This window comes from Aquila chrysaetos, chromosome 10, assembly GCF_900496995.4.
Source record: "Aquila chrysaetos chrysaetos chromosome 10, bAquChr1.4, whole genome shotgun sequence".
NCBI classification, from domain to species: domain Eukaryota; kingdom Metazoa; phylum Chordata; class Aves; order Accipitriformes; family Accipitridae; genus Aquila; species Aquila chrysaetos.
Window position 1 is genome coordinate 3,199,442 of NC_044013.1, and position 26,471 is coordinate 3,225,912.

The 26,471-nt window shown below is 41.0% G+C and overlaps 1 protein-coding gene across 3 annotated transcripts in view; it reads right to left on the minus strand.

Moving 5' to 3' along the window:
* The window catches only part of PPM1L (protein phosphatase, Mg2+/Mn2+ dependent 1L), a 109,863-nt gene extending 90,399 nt beyond the window's left edge, over nucleotides 1-19,464 (minus strand). Inside the window, exon 1 of one of the 3 annotated variants that reach the window (XM_030027860.2) lies at nucleotides 19,315-19,464. In XM_030027860.2, the coding sequence (XP_029883720.1) occupies nucleotides 19,315-19,431 (117 nt within the window). In that variant the 5' untranslated portion in view covers nucleotides 19,432-19,464. Of the gene's footprint in view, nucleotides 1-12,858; nucleotides 12,880-17,102; nucleotides 18,114-19,314 lie in introns of those variants that run through there. The other 2 variants (XM_030027859.2, XM_030027861.2) reach the window with 2 other exon arrangements.
* Between the last annotated feature and the right edge of the window lie 7,007 nt (nucleotides 19,465-26,471).

Consider the following 26,471-nt stretch of genomic DNA (forward strand, 5'->3'; position numbering starts at 1 on the left):
CCTCTCTTAGCTGTTAGTAAAAGTCTATTATATATACTTTCACGGTATGGAACATTTACGGTTATTATATGCTTTCAACTTAAAAACAATAGTAACATTTTGGAGTCTGACCTCCTACTGTTCACGTATGCACTATGACCAAACATGCAGAATGTTTCTCCCCACGCTTGACTCATAAATGAGTATGTATGCAAACTTCTTCTCCAGAAAAAAAGAATCATTACTAACTCGGATGAAATCCAGATATAGTGCTGGATAGTGCTTTGCAAGCTTCCCTATTCATGTTTCAAACCCATCTAAATCCAGATTGTCAAATTCAGATTGGAATTCAGTTTTCAAGACAGGCTATAAGGATTTAAAGCCTATACTTAAAAAGCTGTATATAAAATAACAAACCCCAATATCCATAGAATGAGTAATTAGCACTAAATTCTCTCATATAGCAGAATCTGAAACAGCACTTGATTATCTTCTCTTACTACCTAGAAAACCCAATTCCATCCTAATGAACAACAATCTGGTTTCATGCACAAGTACCAAGTATCAACTCCCGCAATAGCTAACAAATATTTCATTTAAGCAGTTAAACATTTCAACTTTTTTGCTGGGAAAAATGAAAAGAAATTAAGTAGGTCTGATGGAGACAGCAGAAGATGCATTTATACTGAAGATAATCTATACTACTGTGCTGAAGTGCTAATTTTAAACAGCTTCTTTGCATATTGCTAGCATGTGGCTGTTGTAAGGTGGACACCCACACAGGCTAACTTTACACATCTTTATTCAGTCTCAAAGAGTACTGCAACAGCTACTCAAGTCACGGTACTCAAACTAGTTCAAACAAGCTTGCACATGCCACAGTCACATACAATTGTCCATTCTACTGCAATATTTCTCCTCTTCTTAAGAAACATTTAAAACGAGCGTTAATTCCATTATAGCCTCAGGCTTCTGTACAACCTGCTGTTTTTTCCCCGATTAAGAACTCACAAGGCAAAGCAGGAGCTGGCTCTCTGCAAATCTTGAAGTACATTATCAAGGCGCACTGCAATTACAAGAGAGATACTGATACCCAAGACTGCAATTGTACTCTTATATCACCTCTCAATCCAGCATGGGAATACCCGATGTTATGAAATGCAAAGAAATACATTAAGAGCCTGTGCATCTTGCTCACGGAGTAGCCATCTTCCCTTTTTCATTTTTGTCCCAAACAACAAATACCTCTTCTATCAAGAGCTTTGGAGACAACGCAACTGGAAACAAAAAAGGTTGATGAATACCTAAGAAAACTCAGAAACTTCTCTTTACAGCTGTCCACACACACAGATATTTTCATGTTGTCACTGCTTCTGTCTGGGCTGGTGATGATTTTCGTTTTCATTAGAAGGTCCTGAAGAAAGAGCTATCCAGGCTCAGGAACAGTGGTGCCCACAATTATTACACACACACACACAAGTGCACAACAAAGCCAACCTCCGTAAGTCAATTCAGTACATGGGTCCCTCTTGATCCTTGTTTCAACCTTTGTTTTCAAGCTGAAACAGATATTCTTATCTTTACCAGAATGAATCAAGAAACAAATGAATTGATTTTGTTTTTCTATATAAAGGAAGGGAAAAGACTTGGCTTGTTTCACTTCTATTTTTTAAACTTTCCCTCAAATCTCACTTTGGACTGGTGAGATCTTCAGTTTCTATTCTTTGACAAATTAAGAAGTCAAGCTCTTCTTATGCTGTAAATAGTGTCCCATAATGCTATAAATTCTGCTAATGAAAGACGAAGACAGGGATAAGAAAGCCTGCACTTATGCCTCCCCTTTCAGGTACATGCCCCACAGTCACCAGGCTCCTGACAGGTATGCGAGGTATGCACCAGGCAGTTAAGCCCATCCTTACTTTGGTCCCTTTGGAATTCAGCTGTAATTTAAAATAGCTCTGCTCTTTTCAAGTTCATGCAAATAAGAGATCATTAACATGTTTACTAATTCCAAGTGGTTCAAACAGTCTCAAATACTGAAAATTATCACATTTGAAATAGAAAGGTCACAGAACACGGACAGGTCAAGGCAACATTGGCCTCCTACCTCCTACTGAAGCACAGGGAACACTGCTAACTCCTGAAGAAGCCCGGATCCTTCTCTAATTTATCAACCTAGAGCACCATAGCTATAGAGTTACAGGAGAAACTGCAGAGCACTTACTGAGAGCTGCCAGTGCTACACCACTGCTGGAGTTCCCTCCAGGCATCTCTGCCCCTGCGTATGCCCGCATAAATCCGGGGCCAGAGCTCTCAAAATCCAAATGCAAATTGGTGCTCGCACAAACTACTAAAGTACATTGATGGGAACTGTGCTCCCCAGGACACAGGCATCTGCAGAGATACATTAGTAAAAAAAGCTTGCCTGGAGTACTTTGACTCCTTTTCTTCTATAAAGACAGTTTCATGACACTCTCGAACTCTGACATTTGAATAAGTTCTTGGGAATTATGGACAAACAATTGAAGTAGAGGAGGCACTGGTGATGCATTTTGAAACTGTTTATTGGGGAATGTCTATTCTCTGGCAGCTCAGGACCCGGGCATTAGCTCATTCCTACCACTAATTACTTCTCCCTACAAAATATTTACATATTTGCTCCTTTTGAGCACTCATCATCTCTTTTTTTTTTTTTTCTTTAGTATCTCACTAATTCTTACTGCACAAAAAGAATGCCTGTAGGTTCTTTCCAGTGGTGCGGAGTTGTTTAAACTATAAGCTTTAGGCAATAGCAAGATCCCTGCTCATGTAGGGTATACGTGCACTTTCTTCATTTGGTTCATTTGATTTCCTCTCCTCATGTGGCTATACAGAGGCATGGTAACAACACGGACACCCCGCCCCCATTTTAATTAATTTAATTTCCTTTTATTGTTCCCAACTCATCCTTCTTCACCCTGAAATGCCCCTCACTGCTAAGGGGAATTTTCATGCAATACAGCATTTGAATTCAAGAAAGATCAGGCGGTCTTAAATGTTTATTAATGTAACTTTGAAAGTCAAACCCAACAACAATTAACTAGATCTTCTGGGGCATTTTCATGAAAAGAATAAGAACTCCTATGTTCCCTAATTTAACTTTTCTTTCCTTATTTAAATCAGAAAACACTACCCATATTCACTTCTAGCCTCCACATTGCTGCTGTGTTCACATTCCCACCCTCTTAGAAGCATCTCCTGGATCAAAAGCAGCAGCTTCCAGAAGATTTTAGTCTTCCAGGGCATTTATTTAACTCTCAACACCAGAAAATTAGAGAGAAGAAATACAGTACTGCCTCAGGAACCCACGCTGCAACACCTGCAGCAGTTAAATTGCAAGCAATAGATTGTTTGCAGTGACTCTCCTTTATGTTGCTCAAGAGAGTACAAATTACGCCAAGTTTTCAAGTCTTGCCATTAGCTCCCTACATGGAAAGACTCTTGTTGGCAAAGACAGGGAACACCAAGTCCCACTTTCAGAGAAGCAGGTGAGCACAGAGATTATGTTCAGCTTCTCACCCTACACAGTACCACAGAGAAGGGCTGGAAGCTCTGGGGGTTAATTCAGTTAATTGGTTACGTGCTTGGGTATCCTGAAACTGCCAGGCAGACCCCCTCCAGCTCCAGAAATGACTGATGAAGTACCAGACCCACAGGTCCTGCACATGATGAGTTTGTGACATTCGCAGTGTGTTTCAGCTATCAAATCAGCCACTGGGATTGGGAGTTCACTTAACAAGAAACCAGCTGTGCTCCTCACCCTTGCCATGCCCAACAGAGCTGGTCAGTGACCAGCTATGTCCAACAGCTGGCCCTATTCTTGCACTCATGCCTTGCTATTCAGATCACTTTCTAAACCAAAAATTCTCTTTCACAACAAAATGCTGAAAGAATTAATTTAAAATATGACGAACACTAGCACAGCACTTGCCCCAGGTTCAAATCAGGGTTTCTCACAGTGACAGAGACACGTCAGTAACATTATTTTGGCATAAAAGACGACCACTAAGTACCAAGATACCAATGTGAAATAAGCATTGATGCTGCTGGGTCTTAGGTGCCATTACTTTCTCGATAACCACATCAAGAAAAGAAACCCAAGACTGCAAGACCCAGCAGGCAGGTGATGGTGTTACATTAAATAATGGAAGGCACACAGTTAGCAATGTTGGTGTCTGACAGAGAGAAAAAAAAGGAGCAGTTGCACCTGGGAGAGAACGACTATAAAGTTCTATTTTCAGTTGTGTTACTGACTTGTATCAGATCAGCCAAGTGACACAAGCAGAAATTCAAGCCTGTAAAATGATCTGAAAACACCTGTTCACAGAGGTATAATATGTTTTCGTGACACACTTTTGAAATACTTTGAATCAGAAGCACAGTGAGATCGACTTAAAGCCACTGTGACAGACAAAATGCTAAGTTTTCAATTTGTATGTAAAAAAAAATCTCAAATGGTGTTTGTCACTGAAACTGTATTTAGGTCTCCTATCAATTGGGAGTGCTGGGAAACTCAGTAACAAAACATTCCAGTAAAAATATCTCTCTTCACTATAATAGGTTTGAGGTTATGGCCTTTCTTATTATTCATCAACATGATTTTCATCTTCCTTCACAGTCAGGTTTTTGCTTAATAAGAGATGCACAACCCACATGCCAAAAAAGCTTTTAAAACCTATGTTTGAATTCCAATATGCAGCTGGATACACTTTCTTTTGGCTCTTCTGCCATGGCATCATAATGTTGTTTACAGTTTATTAGAAGCAGCTACCTCAATTGCCAGTCTTGAAAGTTTACATTAACACTTCAGAATATACAAACTCCAACTCATGCAACTTAAAAGTGTGGAGTGCAAAACCCACACATCCCAAGAGATACTCTTAATTTACTCCGAGTATTTTTCTAGTCATCATATGCAGACCTGCAACAAACTAGTATGCAGCTACTGTCTTGAGCTGCTCTATGACAGTACCAGGCAGACGAGCACTGGTCTGTACAAGGAAGCAGGTAAGTTAGATAAAAGTTGCTTTTTTAAAAAAACCACCTTATTTAAAAACAAAACTATTAGAAAAATGTATACCTCAAAGCCTGAGAATATAATCTATCACCTTAATAAAATAACTAATTAAAATAATAGATTAGAAACAGTACATACTTACCTCTGAAGGTTGAAGAGAAATAAGAGTTACTGAATGGGTAATATCAAGGTACCACCTCCTACCAGAGCCACTAGGACAGAGCTTCTAGGACACAGCCTCTGAGCAGATTTAGATGAGGACACCAATACTCTAGCAAAGAATACCTTACAGGATAATACGTTCTCCTAAGCAGAAAAAAATGCAAGGATTTCTAAAGTTAGTGACTATCTTATCATCATTCTCTTTGAAGAGGTGGTAGGTTAGCTTGATCAGGTAGAATTACCTCCAATTCTTGTCTGTCCTGCTCTAATTCAAGTTATAACTGGAGTCTGGGGAGACGGTACCTGACCTTAACATGGACAGTCCTGCCACCGAGTTCAGGTCTCAGGAAAAGATGCTTGATAAGAGGACCTCCACCACTAAATCAACCTTAAACTTCCCAGAAGTGTGTCTCAAATCAATTCACCCTCCAGGGGCTTAAAATGTTGTGTACAATTAGTTGTAGATGCAAATCATTCAATAACTTCTAACAAATGTAGATGCATTATTTGGCCTCTTATTTAGTTTTTTGTTCTGCTTTTATTTACAGTTACAATATCCACACAAAAAGAGGGAAAAAAAAACCAAACCTCACCAGAGAAAAAACTGATAGTAAATACCATTCTCCTTTTCAGAAACAATACAAAATAAAAATAATGTGAATCATCAGTATATCAGGATACATCATTGCTAAAATAAATACTAAAGCAAAAAAAGAATTCAGGTTGATGATTTAAGTGTTTGTCAATTTAAACTATCACAGAAAGTGCTTATTTAAAGCACTGATTGAAATAATTCCATCCCGGAGGCAGGAGATTGCTCCTGCCCTCAAAGTTAAAAATAATATCACCATTAACCTCAGCAACAATTTTCTAATTGCCTAAGATTACAAATCTTTTATGCAACATTCATCCACAGAGAATTCAATCACTCTACTTTGCCTTCCAAAACCACTACTGTAATAGTAGTTGTAAGGCATGAAAGCATAAAACATTTTGCAAAATGAAAAAGTCTGTCATACCCATCTCTTTGTAAATTAATGTAGCACCTCACATTACTATTTATGCATGAAACATAAGCAAGAAGAGGGGCTGCTTGGAGCTCTTCTCTGACATGTCGATGCCAATTGGCACTACGAAACAGGCAGCTGGTCCTACATTTTGTTCTCTAAGTCCCGAGCAATAAGGACTGTCGAAACGTGCCAGCAAACCAGTGACCCTCAGTAGAAACAAAGAGGGCAAAGTTTAGTTTTCAGAGCATCCAGAGTTACAAAACTGTTAGTGCTCTTTCAAGAGCCATAAAGAAACACTGCCAAAATGCACACTCATGCTCTCTGTTTCTCTCAAACATGCACAGAGAGAGATAAAACAGTATTCATTCTAAACCACAGAAATAACCCTTACACATACATCTCTTGGGTTTTGGATCTCAGGCAGTATATAAACAATGGTACATTGAAACTGATAGCAGTTTTCCTATGGCTGCCTGATGATCTTGCTAGGACAGTTTATTATTAAATATGACCAGTCTTACAGCAATCTAAAATTAAGGCAAGCTACGATGCAAAAACCGCACACTATTCTCCCTTTTCTCCTCTACTCACATTCTTGTCTTCAAGTCCCAAGCTCCACTTCTTGTCTCCCTCACCCCCTTCCTGCACTGGAGTCCCTGTGCCTTGTTATTCCAGTAAGAATATTGGATGCTTTCAATTGCATGGCCAGAAAAGGTAGCAACTGCTTTTTTTCAGGCAGTTAGTAAAAACTTAGTTTCCTTGTCATGGTTTAGTTAACTGCATCTCCAAGCACATAGTGCAAGGCCAATCACCTTCACCACTCTCCAATGGGAATCCCAGCAGCATCCTGCCCACAGACAAGTGGGCTTAGTCCTCACATCAGCGGCTGTGATCAGGTGTGCTGAGCATCATGATCCCAGTATCAGGTGATCATTATCACAGGCCTTTCACAACAAAATCTTGTTTAATCTCAATTATAGCAGAACAAAAGTTATAACACAACCATCTACATGTACTGTAGTCCTACGTATGACTTCAGTCAGTTTGGCCTCTCCCAGTTAATGCCACTTCAGGGAAATGAAACTGTCTCCCTCCCAGTGTTGCTGCTTCTCTCCTCCTTGTGAGTTACAGACTGTTCTTATCTACTCTGTAGTTATTTTCCTACTTCTCCCTGTGTGACTTCCCTTTTCTTCCATACCAATAAAGGGCCAAATTTAGGATGATCAGGAGTAAACGTCTAATGAATACACTAGCTTTGTTCAGTGGGATCATCCAGACTCTTGTCCAACTTCCCTGCTTCTCAGCAGAGATAAACCCACTGTAACCACACAGCATATATTTCAGATTATAAAAAAAACATTAAAAGGAGTTTCTATGTCCTACATAGTGCCCTATACATCTCTAAAAAGACCTAAGTAATAATAAAAAAAAAAGGCTAGAAAAATTAGGAAAAAAACCATTCGCACTCAAATGCAAGAAAGTAGATGAAAGCTCACAGGGTATAAACATTAAGAAAACTAAGGAGACAAGCATGTTTTGTCCTCCCCTTCCTCCTACTCCCACACTAAGTTTCCATTCCTGAAGCACACAGCTTGGGATAGACTTTTTATTTAATGCTGATCACAATCAGGTATTTCAATATCTCAGCTTCCATGTGTGTTTAGAGGAAACATACATTTCAGGGAATGTTTAGGCAATTCTCTGGTGCGTAGACTACCTGCAAATAAATCATGTTCCCATTTAAAATGCAAGTTTAAAGAAGTGCAAACGAGCCGTGGCACACCAGAGAACTATATTATGGGCCACGCACTTTCACTTATGAGAAGAAATGTTTCATGCCCTCCAGCAGTTTTCTATCTGGTAGAGAATGAAATAGTAAAGAGATTTATTACACTAAAAAGCATATTGATTGAAAGCAGTACTGTATGACACTTTCAGATATTATAACAGAACTTAATAAAATCAAATGTTTACCCCCGAAGGGGATTTTGAAAAAAAATAAGCCTTTTCAACATTTATGACAATGAGAAAATTTGCAAGGGATAACATTTTTAGCACTGAAAGTAAATGCAAATAAATGTTCATTTCTCCAAGGGAGCTTTGAGGTTTGTCGACATGACGTGCTATGGATAATTGCATTGTGGTTTAGCAGTTAAAACACGTACTTTGATTGTCTGGCTGGAGATGTCAGCTGCTCACACAGCTGTGAATCAGACAAGGTCGGAGATGATGAGAGCCAGCAATGTTTCAGCATCATAATCAATTTGTATCAGCACCAGTAGGATTGGTACTCTGTACTGCCACGCAGCTCTCAGGAGTTCGTTATGGCACCCAACCGAAAGAACGATGCTTCTTCCTCTCCCCTTGTCTGCTTTGCTTACCACACGACAACTCGGACCCTGCTCTCCCGGGAGCCTGAGCCCCTGTCCCAGCTCGGTGCCATATGTAACCACCTGACGGCTACTTTTCTGCAATTACTTTTCTATAAGAGTAGAAAGAAAGGTAGATTTTTTCCATCCACATTATTTTATGGCCTGCAAATTAGTCTAGGCCTGAAAACCTAGTCTTAACAAGTACTTTCTGCTCTTTTTATTTCTTGAATGTGATCAAGATAGTTCACTTATACCAGATCAGGAACAGCTTTGCCATTTAAATATCAGGCCTCATGGCATAAATGGGCAGTTATTTAAACTACAATTCACACACTCTCACCAGTGTCCACGACTTACCCTGACTCAACTATATATTAGTATTCTGGCATCTGCAAACCTTTTTTCTTGCAAACAGCAATGAAATTTACATTCTTTTAAAGTTATGATGCTTTCAAATGAAATCTCTACATTTAGCAATAAGTTTTAAACTGCTTTAATAAAAACACTAGGTGAAGTGTTTAACATTAGCTAAACAACAGGAGTAAAAGCACACAAACAGCCCAAAAGAAATTCTCCAACTTGTTCAACTACTGATTCTGCATACAACATACAGTGGCCAGGAGATCACAAGCTGTCTGTATGTACATCTTCGTTAGAACGGAAACTTCCTTTTGGACTTGCCTTATCTGTTGTCTTTTTTGTCTTATTATCTTCAGGGTGAACTGAAAGGCTACAGGGCTAATAAAGACAAAGGGTCATTAAATCTTCATGATCTTCTTTTACGTGGAAGATCTCTTGGGCTGGCCATGAGCCAGAGAAACTGGTCTGTCCAGCTAGACTAGCATCTAGTAACAGAGTCACCAATGGTGAACATTGATGACAACATGAACATGACTAGGAAGTCAGCAGCTCAAGGGAACTGATAGTTATAAAAGCTGTTTTAAAGAAAAAGAGCCTCACTCATACCTACTCCCTATTTCGGAAGGCGGTGGCACAGGGCATACATTCCCAAAATTGTTACAAAGGTTTTCAAACTGGGGCACGCACGCACACACACTGCTAGGAACATGCAGATCATTTTAATCAGCACGGATGTGCCACACGGTATGAGCAGCAGCAGCTCACATTACTGCTTGCCCTTGGCATCCTGCCCGAGACGCAGGCTGAGCACCCCAGAGCCGCTGCACAGCTCCTCCTGGGTCTGCTCGGGTCTCAGCACATGCAAGGACCTAGCCGGTGCAAAGACCCAAGGGCTGGCGTGGGCAAACGGAGCACGGCTTGTTGAGATAGAGCATCCCCTGAATGGATGAAGGTGTAAGGTTCATGGGATGCTCAGGTATAAAAGCACGGTCACAAAATTGCCTGGACCGCAGGGGACGTGGGCGCGTGAGTGAGGAGGCTTGCCTTGCGGGGCCACAGAGTAGGGAGGATGGCAGTAGGGTCCAAAGGGTGGGTGAGTTTGCTTAAACTTTAAGGTTTTAACAAATACTACGGTGAAGAAGTGGAGCTAGAGGTGTATGACTTTCTGTGCATAATTATAGCAGCTGCTGCCCTTAAACTAGTTTTGGGAACTCTCCTTTCAAGGGCATAGATCCAAACCAAAGGGCACTACAGGAGGAGTATATAAGCATTTTGTTCCTTTTTCCAGATCTAACAGTATCTAAGCTGTGCTTAAAGTGAAGAGCAAGCCCTGAACCTTGAGACCCCACAAAAATTAGTGCCAGATACCTTTGGACTGCATTTCTGGGTCACAAAACTTGGTCAATCTCACACATGAGCATTTCTGAAGAGATCAGCAAGTTCAAAGGCTCCTGGGGGTGGGGGGAAGGTGCGGCACTGCCTGTAGTTTCACTTCTGTAAAGCCAATACCTATTTGCTGAGGAAGCACGCTAGATGGGCCAGATGAAGAGGGACAGGGCTGAATAGTCCTGAGAGCAAGGGAAAATTTAGAGGTGCCAGATCCAGTGCATGGGAACCCAGCAACTAGTACGGGGCCTTCCTACACGGCCAAGACCGCTGTAGAGAATTGCAGCCACCAGCAAAAACTAGACAACAGCAAAACAAAGGATCCATATGCCAGGAGATGGTTTAAAAAGTGAAACTGCCAGAAGCCCATACTCAGTTTTAAGGAACTATTTACACCATAAACATTCGGTTCTCTAACAACAGGGAGGAAGGAGAAATATTGGTCCAAAAGAGCTACTGAAAGCATGACACTCAAGACAGTGCTAGAACAATCTGCTGTTTTAACTAACCCCACATGACAGAAGAATCAGAATTTTCTTTCTTTCATACTGTTAAAGACAAAAAGGTCCAAGTTCCTGACCTGCAGAACAGAACTGATCAAAATCCTACTGCCCCAAAACTGTATTTAAATTTGTTTATTATTGTCCAGGTTGGACACTAGGTTAAGCAGGACTAGCTAACAAGTCTTCACCATCGCCTATGGTGTGTGGTAAACAGTATCAGTAGCACAAATCAGCACATTTTTAAGCTATTTAAGAAGTTGCTCATTTCTGAGCCTTGATCTGTCTTTAGAGATTGCTTATGTATCTAAGGACGTGTCCCCAGCAGTGCTAGCGCAGGGTATCAAATTAAAAAGCGTCAGGCACTCTAACAACTGTGGTCTGAACATTCTGGTTTGGTAGCTGTGAAATATCCTCCCCATCTACAGTGATGGATAAGCTGCTGAGCATCAACCACATAGCAAGAGCACGCACACAAACACTTCCTATGTAGTAGTCAGAGTTACTCAAGTTCACGGAGAAACTGAAATGACTTTCATAATCTGAAAGCATCGAAGAATCAAAATTGATTTAATTAAACCAGTGGCAATCAGTTGGCTGCCTGTGTGGCCAAACATGGAAGCACCAATCCAAGCTAAGCTGGCAGACTACATTTAAAATTAATTGACTTTTTGATTTTTATAAAAATTGAAAAAGACTCAATTCTACATCCAGTGATACAGCTGTGAAAGGCAGCGATAAGAGTTCCTACTTCCAATTACATATTTTTACACCATTTTAATCAATTTTAAGTCACAGTTTTGTACAGCAAATGAGCATATAGTGTAGACCTAAAAATCAAATAAGCGTGGTTTTGTAGGGTGAAAATCATAACCCTGTAACATGATATCCAAGAATCAAAACTTGGATAAACTAAACAAAATTACAGAAATGTCCCTATATATCATTTGGGCTTATATTTTAGGCCACTTGTTTGGAATTTGTAAGCAGATTTGAGACTTGCGTATCAACATGACCTCACCTATGTAAATATTTATTCAAACATTTAGGCACTTTGCAGAGGATTCTAGATTAGAAACTGAAGGAAATTACTATAAAAGGAAAACCATCCCAGCAGTTTCTTTTTAAAAACTGCAAAGCCTCAAAAGACTTCACCTTAAAACTAGGCTATAAGACCCATAAAAACTCCAAGCTGTTGTTTGATTTATTCTTATATTTTATAAAATCTCAAGCCATTAATCCTTAAAGGCCTTTCCTCAAAAGTACGACAGATGAATTTTCATCACTAAGTTTGCTTAAGTAGTTTGGTAGCAGAGGAACAGGTTTTGAATTAGAATTAGCAGATCTGAATAAATTTAGAAAAAAACCAAAATTGTTAGCTTTCTCTTCTTTCAACACAGCATAAACACCTTCTGCTATTCGGATCAGAAACAAAGAAAAAAAAGAAAAACTGCCAAAGATCACCAAAATAAAAATATTAGCTCATTAGTTCATATTTGGTAGAAGGTAACCATTATCTTCCAACTGGCTGCTACCATCTCCAATTAAGTGGAATAAATTTCCCTCATCAATGCCTGAAAAGATGCTCATCGTCACAGCACAACCTACACCCAGGTGAGTTCAGGTCATCAGTTTGTGAAGGGGTTAAAAATCACATTAAGTGGTATGAACACGAGTGTACAGACACTATGTCCTCTTCTGACAATACGATTTACAGCTGCTCTGCCCATATCCTCACGTTTGGTAAATTTACAGTAGTTTACCCCTTCGCCTGCACTGAGGACTAAGTCATCTCATATTCATTAAAGATGAACATGCACACGAGCTGTTACCACGGTATGCAGCATTTCAGAAGTTCCCTTCCCAACCTAACCTCGCAGCAACTTGTTTGTTGTGGCGGGCCTGAAGATGACAGCAAGTTCACCCCAATGAATCAGGGAGGAATTAATCATGCTTTCAAGTACCTGTATTTTAAATGCACAGCAGGCTCATTTAAACACAGCTGGCACAGTGCCCTCTTCTCCAGGCCTTACCTCAGCATTCACGTTTCCATAGTCTCAGACAACACTAGTAAGGACTCTCACCATTATCTTCTGACCTTTCCCTTTTTTTTTTTTTTTTTTTTGACTTTGTAAGTTAATCAGTAACCAGAGACTTCTGCCAACAGTTCGTGCTACTGATTTCAAGGTCCTGTGACACACAAAGCCTTATGTGATTCCATATGTGGTTACTAACATTAGCCATTTATAGAGCAAATTCCCTCTCTCCTTTCACATTTAAGGTCCCCAATCTTTCTCTGCACTATGAATAAACATAAAAAGGCATATTCCACATACTGCAACACTGTATCAGCAACTCTAGAAACCAATTATATCATGCAAAATGCTCTTATCCACACCTACAGATCATAAGGAACAAGCCTTGCCATGTTCCTATTTAAGGCGGCTAAGAGAAATAAAAAGAGCAAGACATTTTTTATGAAACATTTACTGAGCTTTAATTTCCCACCATCGTTATCCACATCAGTGTACGACTGCAAACAAGCACAGGCACCATATAAGGTACTATCTATTACTAGAATTATTTTTAAAGTCTTCGCCTCACAGTGTTAGGAAAAAACAATGATATGCAACATAGCCATAACCATAAAACTGCAGATGGTAGCTGAGCTACTTTGTTCTTGTCTAATACTGAGATCTCATTAAACTGAGTGCTTAAACCTTAAATATCTGAGAAAGGAACCTTTCAGTAAATGCTAGTTAAAATAGTTAAATCATTCTGATTAAACATCCCCCCTTTCCTTTGCTCAGCTTTCAAGCTTATTGCTTGTTGTTTTATCGTTTATGTAGTTTGCTACTTCTCAATCTTCCACTCCAGACAGCCCCAGAACTTCTAAATAAAGGAAAAAGGGAAGGGGGGAGGGAGGGGTGAAACCACTCAAGCCATGTTTAAGCCTTATGAAGAAGCTGATGAGGGGAACAGACAAATACTTTCTTCTCTTCTTTTTTGATTCTGAGCTAGATCACCTTGAAGACTCCTTTGCCCAAAGTCATTCAGTGAGACAACAGGCAGAAACTTCATTCTTTCTAAGTCTACTTCTCTGCCCTCTACCTGTTCTGCATTATTATTACTCAATCTTCAAGAACCAAACTAACTTTTTATAAAAGGAAGACTGCATGACACACCATGTATCCAGTTTTATCTCTGAAATATTATTGCCTTTAACAACTAATTGCAGCAGCAGCACACCAAATTCTTAGCTGTAACACAGAGCATTTATAATTATTTTTGCTTATTGTTTTCTCATCAAGCCAGCCACAAAATTTAAGTAAATGGCTGCCAATCTATTCAGGCTAAAACTGTAAGATGGGAGAGGAAATGACATAACAGAAACATAGAATTTATGCAAAACATTGGCAATATTTAAGCAAAACTCAGAAATCTTCATAAATTAGCACTACACAGTAATTCATATTACTTGAATCATGCTTCTCTATCCTTCCACTTCAACATGATATGGCAGGAAGTAATTAATGGAGACACACTCCCTTATATATAGCTGGAAAGAATTAATCTAGCATCTCATTTGTGGTATTGTCTGTTTGGAAAAACAATTTTTCCCCATATAGAACAGTTCATTTCACACGTAACTACAGATTAGCAGTTCTTTGTTCTTTAAATACACATAAAGAAATTTAATGGGAGGCCATACAGAAAATTTAATCTTCACAAAGGTTTTGCTACATATATAGGTAAAGTGTTCCACAGAGTCATTTATCTTTTTAAAAAAATAAAAATAAAATAAAACATCCAGAAAACCAATTCAAATACAGACCTGACATTTAGTATTATGTACTATGGATTAAATAAGAGCATTAATTTTTGCTATTTTTTTTCCCTCCCCTCTTTTCTACTCAAAACTACAAAACCTGCTTAGATTAAAACCCATTTTTCATTGTTTATTTTTTGCTGTGTGCACAGCACACAGTTCATGCTCTTCTGATCAGTTTTACATAAAACCTGAAGCTAGAAACTAGTTATGTCCTCAATGATCAGGCACTTATTTTTGAAGCAGTAAAGGCCACTAAAAACACCTGGGGATTTCATTAGAAACATAAATAAGAGAGAGTAGATACATACATTTTTTAAATATTAACTTTAGTAAGGTTTGGAGAAAGATCTGCTAAACCTTTCAAAATGACAGGCCTCACATAAAAGCCTCATACTTTGCCACTGAATCAATCAGAGCAAGTTCTGAGGAATCAGAATACAAAAGACAAATGCGCTTCCCACAGATCCAGTATTATCATTAATATATCTTATGGATGTAATTCCAAGAGCCACAACAAAACAAACAAATGAACAAAAAAATGTATCTAGGGCACATTCTTATCTTTTAGCTATTCTCTGTGTTAGTTTTGGATTATTTAATATACTGAGTTTGCAATCAAGTGTAGGGCAAGATACATATATGATACAAAATTAAAGAAAGAAAAAGGATCCCCCTTTCACAATGCTGAAGTCTAAGAGTGTATATCATACTTCTATCTGTAACAATCTCAGAATGCTGTTTAAAAACATGAGACACATATTCCTGCAAACTTGTTTTGGCTGATCAGTTCAGACAAGGAAAACTGTCAGTTTAAACAAAAGGGAAGAAGGCAGAAGACAGAGCACAAACATTCCGTCCAAAGCCTCAGAAAACTAAAGAGCCAGATGTACCAAATACACCGATCAGAGCTAATACTCCTTCAGGAGAAGATGTATAACAGTTTGCGATGCATACACATTTCTACCTGTATTCCTCGAAGGGCAAGGAATAGTGAACTGGCACAAGTATGCCAGTAAGAGTTGGCACAGCTGTGCCCAACTGAAATCAGACATAAAAAGGAAAACAGGGTTCAACCACGACCAGAATTTTTTTATGAAGCCAACAACTTTCAACATCCAAAGCATCTGCATTATTTTAAAGGGGGCAAAACGCTAGACACCGTGAGACAGCAGTAGGACAGACGACGCCTTTACAACTGTGCAGGCAGCAGAAGAGCAGCTTTTTGATTGTGTGCCTAAGGCCTGGATTTTTCAGGCAGCATTTAGAGGTTTAGAGGGGCAGCAGCTGCCATCCCTGTGCTTCATTAGTGTCTGGTCACTGCCAATGCTTTTCTAGGAAGGACTCTGACTCATTGATCTGTGAAAGCAGCTGGAAGAACACCCAAGCTCTCTTGCTGCCTTACCCCTCCTCAGCAGCAGCACTCGTGAAAAACTTCAACATTTTCTCTCCCGCTTCCATCATCCCAGCCAAACCCGTAAGGTTCTCTCATACCCAGCGTAACGGTTGCTAGAGCTCATTTGTCACACAAGGACAAATTCTTTGTCCTTTTCCACAGTTAAGAAACATGTGCTTTGTGCTATGCAAAAAGCTACGTGGCAGCACCACAACCCTAAATGAAGAGGAAGCTATAGTTTCAACATTTGTCATCTGTAATAAATGAAGTAACCAATCAAGCTGTAAAACTAATTAGATAGCACAACCTAAAGGAAATCACTCTGCTTAAAAAAGTTAAGAGGTTAAACACCAGAAAGTTTCAAAATGACAGTTTTCCTGGCTTTCCACTAGAGAGGGGGCAAGTATGACAGCAGAGTTGTAACCACTTAAAAACTACCTGCAATTCACAAACACGATACTCATTCTCAGTGACTCGCTGGTCCTCACTTGAGGAGTGAATTACTGCGAAGACACGTTTTACGCACACCAGCTTTGAGGCTGCACACACGCCTGCCTTTAAGAGGACTCCTCTCTAAGCACTGCTGATGAGCCCAGCTCTTGACAGGAGGGGGAGACCAGCCCTGTGCCAAAATCAGATCACACCACACTTCGCTGTAACAAAAGATGACTCCAGGGAGTTTGTGCTCATCATCATTATTCCACGCACGTAAGAGCCACCTCCAACGGCTTTTACTTCAGTTAAACCTTTACTACTGTAAAGGACAGAGGGGGTATAAAGACACTTCTACCGCACCGATCATGGAAGGGATAATGAGAGATAAAGGGAATGGTGTATCTCTCAATTCCTATTTAGAGACAGACTCCCTCTCCCCCCTCCAAGAAGCAAGGAACAGCCCCCCCCCCCCCCCCCAACAATGTCTCAAGATAACCGCACAAACCTGGTGGGTGAGAACACGTCCATTCCTTGCCCTGTAACAATCGTTCCCCCCCCCCCCCCCCCCCCTTTTTTTGTTGTGTTTTGTTTGGTGTTTTTTCCAGCTGAGCACTTGCCTCTCCTCCGTGCCCATCAAATATCCCGAAGATGGAGGGGTGAGTCTTGTTCACCAGGTCAGTGATTACTTCGAACCTGTCCTCCATGTGATCCCTCCGGCCTTGGATGGAGTAGACAGCCACGTTGTGGCTCTTGAACTCCCAGGTCTTGGAGAACTCTGCGTCCAGCACGTCTAGCCCCCCGAGCCTGTCATTCTGCATGATCTCGGCCACCTTGCCCTTCACCATCTTCACCGCATCCCTGCTGGACTTAACAATGGTTTTCACCTCATCCGTGTGGAAGAAATAACTCCACAGGGCCAGGCTGATGCACAGCAAGAACAGGGTCTCCGGTCTAAGCAAGAAGTAACGCATGATCCGACCCAGCAGAGACAGCAAAGTCATTGTATCCTCTATCATTTATTATCGAGACCGTGTATCCCCACACCATGCAACGCGCACCCCGGCGGCTGGGATGGCTCTGAGCCGAGGCAGCGAGTCAGTGCATGCTCCTCCGCTGGGGCGCAGCCGGCGGGCGGGCGGACGGGCGGGCAGCGCCGACTCCCGCGCCCCGCCGCTCCCTCCTCCCGGCGGCCGGCCTCGGGGGGGCCGCTCCGCGCACCGCCGCTGCCGGGCGGCGGCCACCGGCGCGTCCCGGCCCCGCGGAGCCCCGTCCCTCCCGCGGGGGAGCCGGGCCGCCAGGAGCGGCGGAGCGGAGCGGGTTCGCCGAGGAAGGCTCCGCCGGCGCCGCACCCCCCCCCCCCCAACCCCGCGGCCGCGGCCCCCCTCGGAGCCCGAGCCCGCCGCGGGCGCCCCTAGGCCGCTGCTCCGCCTCCGGGCCCCGCGGGGGAGGCCGCCGCGCTCCGCCGCTCTCCGCAGCTCGTCCCGCCGCCTCGCGTCGCGGAGCCGGCGGCCGGCCGCAGCGAGGAGGTGCCTGGCAGGGCCGCCCGCGGGTACCTGTCTCCCGTGTCCCCCCACGCCTTGCGCCGTCCCTCCCCCGGGGCGGAGCGCCGCCGCCACCGCCTCCTCGCCCGGCCCCCGCCGCCCGACTACAAGCCCCGGCGGCCTTCGCGCGGAGTTGGGGGGGGGGGGGGGGCGGGGCAAAGGCTTCTGGGACTCGTAGTCCGGCGGGGGGGGGGGGGGCCGCGGAGCTGGGCCCGGGGAGAGGCGGGCGGCGGTGCGGGGCCGGGCCGGGGGCGAAGGCCGGCGGGGAAAGAGCGGCGCAGCCCGGTCAGTTGCAGAGAGTCCGGGGTCTCCTCAGGGGGTCCCGGGGCAGCAAACGCTCGGCTGCGGCTGGCCGTATTGCAGAGGCCCGGGCGACCCTATCCGCCACCCCTGCTTGTGGTAAAAACCCCGGGCAACCGAGAAACAAACTGGTGCTGTCGTTCTTCCAGAGGGTAGGCTTACAAGACTGTCAGGTGGTCTCCGGTTACATTCAGGGGCTCGCAGGTGAAGGGGAACCACAGCAGGAATTTCTCAATGATCGTTAAACTGATTGTAGAGTTTGCCTAGATGGCATTTTAACGGAGAAAAGCCCCAATACTCAAAACGTGTATTCCCTTTCTCCGACCCATTTCTGTAAGTCGTCGTTTTTCTGCTAACTGATAAGCAATGAAAATTACAAGCTGTGACTGTGTGAGCAGAAGTTTGCTAGCATATAAACAATTCAGCGTAGTGCCTGAGCTGCAAATGAGCTGGAGTGATTTTCAGCCAGCTGGCGGGCCACGGGTCTGAAAACTGACAAAATTCGTCAACCAGCCTCAGAGAGTATGACAGCTGATATAATAGTCAAGGATGTAAGAGTGGTGTTGAAAACGAATTAGCAAACCACAAAACCAGCCTGAAATTTTGAGTGAAAAATACAATAAACTGCCTTTCAGCCAAGGCTGAGTGTTCAGGTACGAGCCTTCCAAGTCTTCCAGCAGCTCCCACTTCCTTAGGACTTTCGGTAACATCGAAGTCACACATAAACCTGCAGAAACTATTGTTTTGCTAGTTTTTTCAAAGATCAGCTTAAGTAAATTACATAAACCCAAACCCGGTTAACCCAAAGTTAACAATTTAAGCCTTTTTGTGTCCGATTCTTACATCCAACTCTGAGAAGGAGGTAAGTTAATGACAGGTGTTGTACGTAACGATGATACTGCTTTAAATCTTAGAAGTACGTAACACTTTATCAGTATTTCAAAGGACTATCCAAAGTTGTACATTTCAGGCCTGAAGAAACTCTTACCTTTATCTTCCAGTCTGTCACTATCCGCTTGAGTTGAGCTGCGGGGTCTTTACCTGAAAGGCCAAAATATGCACCTGTAAGTTTGGTAATACGGGAACAACACAGACTTTGCAGCATCTGTAGCTTATCATGCTGACTGAATAGCTAATTTAACAAGTACTGCCAGGAAACATCAGGCTAAACGTGACAAACAGAGGCTGAAATAAGTTGCACCAACGAAAACAGTATTTTTGTTACTACAAACTTTGTAGCTACATCTGGCCTGAAGCTTTTTGGTCAGACTGAGTCCCCATTTTGTGAATAGAGCTTTTCCAGCAAAACTTCTCAGTTTAAACAAAGCCTCAGTTTTGTTCTATCTAAACTGTGTCTTAGCACGCGTGGGACACTTGCATTACAACACAGAACCCTCAGCACAGTCAGTTTGTCTTTGTGCCCTTAGAGAGCTAATTTCTTCTCCGTGGCTTTTTGCTGTATCTGCTGCAGCAACTCCCCTTTGAGTTGTTCATTCTACTGGCTGGAATCCATACGTGGCCGATAAGCAAAATTTGCTCTCTAATGATTGTGTTTGTTTTTAGTAATAACTGTATCATGGCTTCCTTTAATTCTGTTTAACTTTATGTCTAATGAAAGATAAAATAAAAGTAAAAATGTGGAGAATACAGCTCACTACCGCCAACTAATTAATTATTTATTTAATCATCATTTTGATGAAATATAAATGTGTATGTACTGTCAGGGAACAGTGACTTGTATGAAAGTTGTGTTTCGCTGATGGCAATTTCAGTTCAGACTACGGGATTGCAAAGTGAAGTAAAGTGGTTTCAAGCCAAAGAGTGCAAAAATCACTCTTCCAGCCACCAGCGTCTATCTCCTCATTGTCATTTCAGTTGCAGAGGACTGGTATCCATACACCGTCCAACAACTTTCTCCAAAGAAAGAAGTACAGGATCCTCTCTGTGCTAAATGCCCCCAGGAGCAGATGCCTTGGAGCAGTCCATTAGCAAAATGATTATTGTTGCCTATCTTCCATTGCATTATACATATTTTATACTGCAAGAGAGCTTGAGTCGATTCCAAAAGCATCTCGGCTGTGAAAATGTGATCTGAAACACTCTGCAGCTGCAGAGTGTCTAAAGCTTTCCATTCTGAATGGGAGGCAGATGAAACAACAGGGTACAGGCAAAGTCTTGCTCTGCTAAACAGATGCAATGGGGTAGCAGTTGTCATCGTGATAGGGCCATCTCAAGTAATCCATGTAAATGCTCAGCCCTTGAAATGGAACTGTCCACTAATTAAATGCTAATAATCCAGGTATTAAGTACAAGTTCTACACAGCTGTACCATTAAGTGCAAAATTCAGAACAACATTGAGACAGCCCGGTGGTCTGATCCATAGTGAGCCAAAAAACCCACTTACGGGATTCATTATGCACTCCATGGCTGCATCCTGCACTGCTTGCTCTAGCAAATCTCCCCAGTGGAGAAACAGACTTCAAGATCGAAGCAAATTATTTTAAACACTGGAAATCAGTAATAAAAATTTCATAAATATTTGTCATGTCAGTTGTTATTAAAGGATTTCCTTTTGGTTTTGTTGGGGGGGGGGAAACTCTGACTTTTGTTCATTTGTGAAAGGAATGAAAATCCATACTGAGTCAGCTTCACAAATAAACTTAATAATTGTATACGATGTAATGAGCTGAGCATGTGGAAAAAACATTTCTTGCTCAACAGCTCCTCCTACTGCTTACACGTAGCATGAAGCTATCAAGGCATAATTTGTTTTCATGGATTGGCTTCAGAAGCAAATAATCTGCTAATATAAACAAGTATTGATCATCTATTTAGTGTTACAGTATACAGGAATTGGGTATATGTTGCATGATATGGGAAAAAAAGGGAAATTATTTTGGGTCCAAGAGAAAAAAAGCAACATACAACTTTGATTCATAGACAACTTTCATGGTACCCAGAATTAAAATACAGAATAAGATATTGATGAGAGCACTCCCTTTTTTGCTAGTCTGCACAATACCAACACTGTTAGCATTATAATTTCTTGCTTATAATAGAAAAACAATGTTTTTGATTGTAAGAAGCTTCATTTTGTAAAGATACTTACAAGGATAACTTAAATAATAATAACAATAAAAAATTGTTTCATTTACTCTAGTTGCAAACTGAATTTACTGTTATTTTACCCTGGGGATGAACAGTGAAGATACAATACTGACTGGGTCATCAGCTTTACTGGATAATTTCACTAACATGAAGCATTTAGTTTGATGGAAATTTCCTTGTAAAAATACTACCAAAATCTGTAAAATTTCTATTCTGTAATATTCTCTGGGACGCTAAAATTTGCAGTATGCTTCTGTTATTATTCTGCTGCCCATTTGAAAAGTCTTCTCAGGATTGTCAGATTCAAACAGTGTTATTAGCATAAATCAGAAGTGCACGCTAATGTAGCTTACTGCAGGTTAGTCCTTTCAATGCAGGTCAGAACGCTGAAACTTATACCAAGATATTCCCAGAATCCTACAGAGTCATCATCTCCCTTTTCTTCTGTTAATATATAAAATCATAATAGAAAAATTAGTACCAATGGTAACTATAAAACTGGCTTTTTGCATGTCAGGAATAAAACTGCAATGCAGTAAAATATCTTGTGCTTTTCTTTTCAGATGTTTTAAAGAAACAAATTTTAGAATATTCAGGATGACAGACACAGCTCTCCAGAGGAATAAAGCACAGCAATATCATAAACTGTTTTCTACAATAGTTTTGATAACAGGTAAATAAAGTTTAGTTTTTCTGCCAATGATTTTTATCATGTCTTTCGATCTCAGTTGATATAAACAACACTTTCTAATATTGTTTCCAGGATTTTATGTTGCAGCAAATGCCAAGCATTGCAAGTAAATTCTGCCTTCTCCCTGGTAAACCCATGAGAAATCTTATTATAGGAATTTTGCTCATCTTGCATCTCCGTTGAAGAGGAACATTTGCAGGTGTGGAATGAAAATAGCAATTTTCCACACAAGTTGTTCTTTTCTATTTTCCATGATTCTCAATTCCCATTCCTCATTATAGTACATCTTCACGTGTGAAGTCTGATTTTTGTTTATTTCCTGGCAACGTAAAGTGACCTTAGTGTCAGTGAGAATGAGAGAGAGTCACAGGATGCAGGGAGATTTCTGTAAAACGGAGAGTCATGTTTTAGCAACATGTTTATTTAAACATAAGATTCTGCTATGGAACAGTGTGCACCAAACCACAACAGAGAAGCAGTGTATCGCTGTGCAGCTGAAGCACATCCTGGATATATTGGGAAGGTGAAATGTATGCAGGTACCAGCATACAGACAGATAACATGAGAATGCAAATCCCAGACCTGCCTTAATAATGTTAGGGTATATAATTTCTGATTACAAATATATAATTTGGTGTAAGTTATACCTGAAGCTAACATTATTTCAAGAAAACAAAAATCAATGTAATTTCCCAAGTAAACTAAGGGCTGTTGTTTATTAGTGTTTACATGTTCTTATTTACTTTTAATATCAGAGCCAAACTACCCTGTGATACACACAATCAAGAAAAGATGCCAATACTCATTTTATGGAAAAATTTAACCAGGGATGTATTTCAGAAGGAAATTCTGGAGTCTATCAACTTACAGAACCTTGAATTAATACAATTCTAGAATTGCAAGAAAAGTGTGGCTATTGTAGGTAAAAAGTAAAATATGTTTCTAACAGTGAGCTCACATGCTGATGTAAAGACAATCTGCAACTGGCACAAGGAAGTGCGAGGGGAAGAAGCTGATAGGAATACGATGTGATTCTGGTCTCGGTAGTCATGCAGTTACCAGGTGATCCAAATATTTAAAAGGTTCATGAAGAAACCATAATACTGACAGTGACAATTAAATGCAAACAAAAAGCTGAAGCTCTGTTCCCACTGAAGTCAGTGGGAGTCTTTGCCTTGGACCTTGGTGGGAGCACGATCCCAAAATTTTGATTCTGAGTCCACCTCTCAAGGGAATAACATACTCTTGGAAATTCTCACTGATTTATTCTGAGGTTTCCCTGGTTAGGCCCTCTGTATCATAATTATTCAAAACACATTTTTCCCTGTCAGTTTCCAGAGATGAACTCACTGAGAATTGGAGCATGACTGAAATATCACCAGAAAAGCCCGGCAGATAAAGCCCAAGATGATCCTGACTGCCAAAGCTGCTGTCTAAAGTATTCTTTCATTTAAACAGCAGCATAACTTTGTATCAGTACTGAGTGAAGATATATTTGGAAATGTTTGTAAAGTATTTGCTGGTGAATTAATGCATCACAAACTTAGCACTTTTATGAAGAACTCCAAAATATGCAAGGAAAATATAAATAGAACCTAAGCCATTTAGAATCACTTTGAATTAGCTACAAACTGGCAGCATTCTTATTAAATCTTTCTCAGATTTGAACACAAATTGATAAAAATCAACAACAAAGCAATCTTAATTTTCTTCTTCATTAATTTTTACTTGGTTTAGCAGATGTTTCATGTCTTTGTTGCAGCCTATTTAATTTGCATTAAGCAAGAGACTACAGATTTGATTTATACACTTTAATTTCTTGCATTTTTACTTCTTTCAGATACATTTGTCTGCAAAACACTATGGGCTGCATTCTGGACTAGATCCTTAGGTCAGCCATGCTAGGCTTGTACCAAAACTGAGATGACAAGGGAACTGAGATTACAGGTGCCTGTTTTTGTGACTTACTCTAAAACTAAAATTAACTGTGGACTCAGCTGATTGCACAATTTAAAATAGATCCCAAGTTGCACTCAGTTCCGTGACTCTTCAAGAGGTTAGTTATAGCCATGGTGAATTTCAAAGTGATCCAACCCTGACTCCTTCCCTTGACCATACTCTTAATATATCCTAAAAAGTACAGCGTTTTAAAAGGCATGATAGAGATAACTCAGCTCTGGGCTGCTTAAGATTTCCTTGAGTAAGCCAGGTAAATTGGTTTTCTGACTTCATTATGGTCCCTGAGTAGCACAAAGCAGGCAGCCCGTGTTCCTTTTGTCTCTGGGAATATATGATTGATTCTCACATACTGCTTCATTTTCATATGCAGCCTCAGGGACAGGCTCCTTTTACTCAGTTCAAAAGGCTCACTTATTTTCCCAGATTTTGGTGATGGAGATAGAGAAATATTCAAACAAGGATGGTGGAAGATTTTTTTAATTGTGGTATGGAGAATTTATTAACACTTTCCACATTTTTTAAATTACAGTGTTTGTATTCATGCCCAGTGCTTGAAATTTGCTTGAAAAGGGTCTGTTGATAAATAAAGATGAAGCATTCATACCTCTAGGGCTGAAATGGGATATGTATTTTATAAGTGGCAGGAAAAGGAAGAAACTCAGACTTTTTCTTAAGAGTGGGGCACAGAAAACTGAAGGTGCATTGCTGATGTGCACTGGATACGTCCATAGTCTTCCTCCAAGAGAAATATAAAAGCACAGAAAGAAATACAAAAGTAATTAAAAAAAATCAGAAGTTAACTGTTAGGGACACTCACAGAAGACGACTTTAAAAACATTCTGTGTTAGGTAATAGGGATAAGCTGCTTAGAGGTATTTGGATATCTATGCTCCACTGAATCATACAAGAAAGTTTGGGTTCATAAGAAGAGGATGCAGTAAGGAAAGTGATAATTCCCATACACAACTCCTACTCAAGAATGTTTTAAGTGATACCTATTCTTCTTGTGTGTCTGCAGTGACAAACACATTTCTTTTTGTTTGTTCTCTGTCTTCTCATGGGCAATATGTCTAGTGAGATCCAAATGGCGTGGTTTGTACTAAAATAGCTGCATGGGTTGGTACCTTCAGCTGTCAGAACTGTCTCTCCTTCCTTCCCACTTTGTGAAATATACATACCACAGCACCATCTGCTTCACCATGATGCAGATTTACCGCATAGGAGCTGTATTTTAATGGGAAAAATCATCTGACTACAAGAGAATTTGATGACTTTGTTTTAATTTTCTTTTATATCTACTTCCCCCCCCCCCCCCCCCCCACCAGTTCCCACATCAGTCCTAGGTCTCCTGAGGCACCAGACTCTGAAGCTGACACCAGATGGGGGAATGAGTTTCAAACAGCTGCGGGCTTCCCTACTGCAGCTTCCAGCTATCAAGGATACATTTCTGCACGTGCATACAGAAAAAGCTGGTGATAGCAAGACAATACTAAATTCAGTTTTCTTCCCTGCAAGCCCCACTGCGTTCAGCATTCTCACAGCTCACAAAATTGCCACAATCACAGTATCTGTTTAGAGAGGGCAGAATGACTGGCAGCTGCCTTCAGCTGATGAAAAAGAAGCAAACAAAGGATGAGAGAGCGCATAGAAGGAATGGAACATATTTACACAGATCCCTCTGCAGGAGGCTGTTTATCAGATGTTATGAACTGATTTATTTATACCTAATGACTTCTCCAAAAACATTGTTCTCTGCTGACCTTTACACTTAAATTGAAAGTCAGGAGACCTACTCTGCCAAGTAAATGAAGTAATTTAAAACTAAAATACAGGGGGGAAAAGCTTCATGCCATATTGTGAATCCATTGTTAACTACTGTATCTCCTGCTTTTTTACCTTATTATCATTGCTGGTCACTACGGATAGCTAGTATCCTCCAGAATAACCAGTAAACTTGGTATGTGAAGAGAAAACAACCACAACTTGATTTAATATGGGAGTTGAAGACACTTAGCCAGTAATCCGATCAGTTGCTTATACTGTCAGCTCCTTATACAGCGGTTCTGTCTCTCAGTGGCCTGTGCAATGCCCAATCCATTAGTAATGCTCCACAAATAAGGAACAGGGATTTGCACTTTTCCAGGCTGACATAATTAGTCGCTGCTTCCTACAAAAATACAGAAAGCAATTACCAGGCTATTTCAATCCGCCAGATCCTGCCTCTTCTGACTGTCAAACCCACTCATGCTAACATGTTAGAGCTCGGCTTACAGAACTGAGACGTTTGCACCCAGAGAGGATTGTGCCCTTTCTTTGATCATCATCTCTGCTCTCCCGAATAGCTTCCAACAGCCAAGCATAACGAGGTTCAGCAGTACAGAAAATG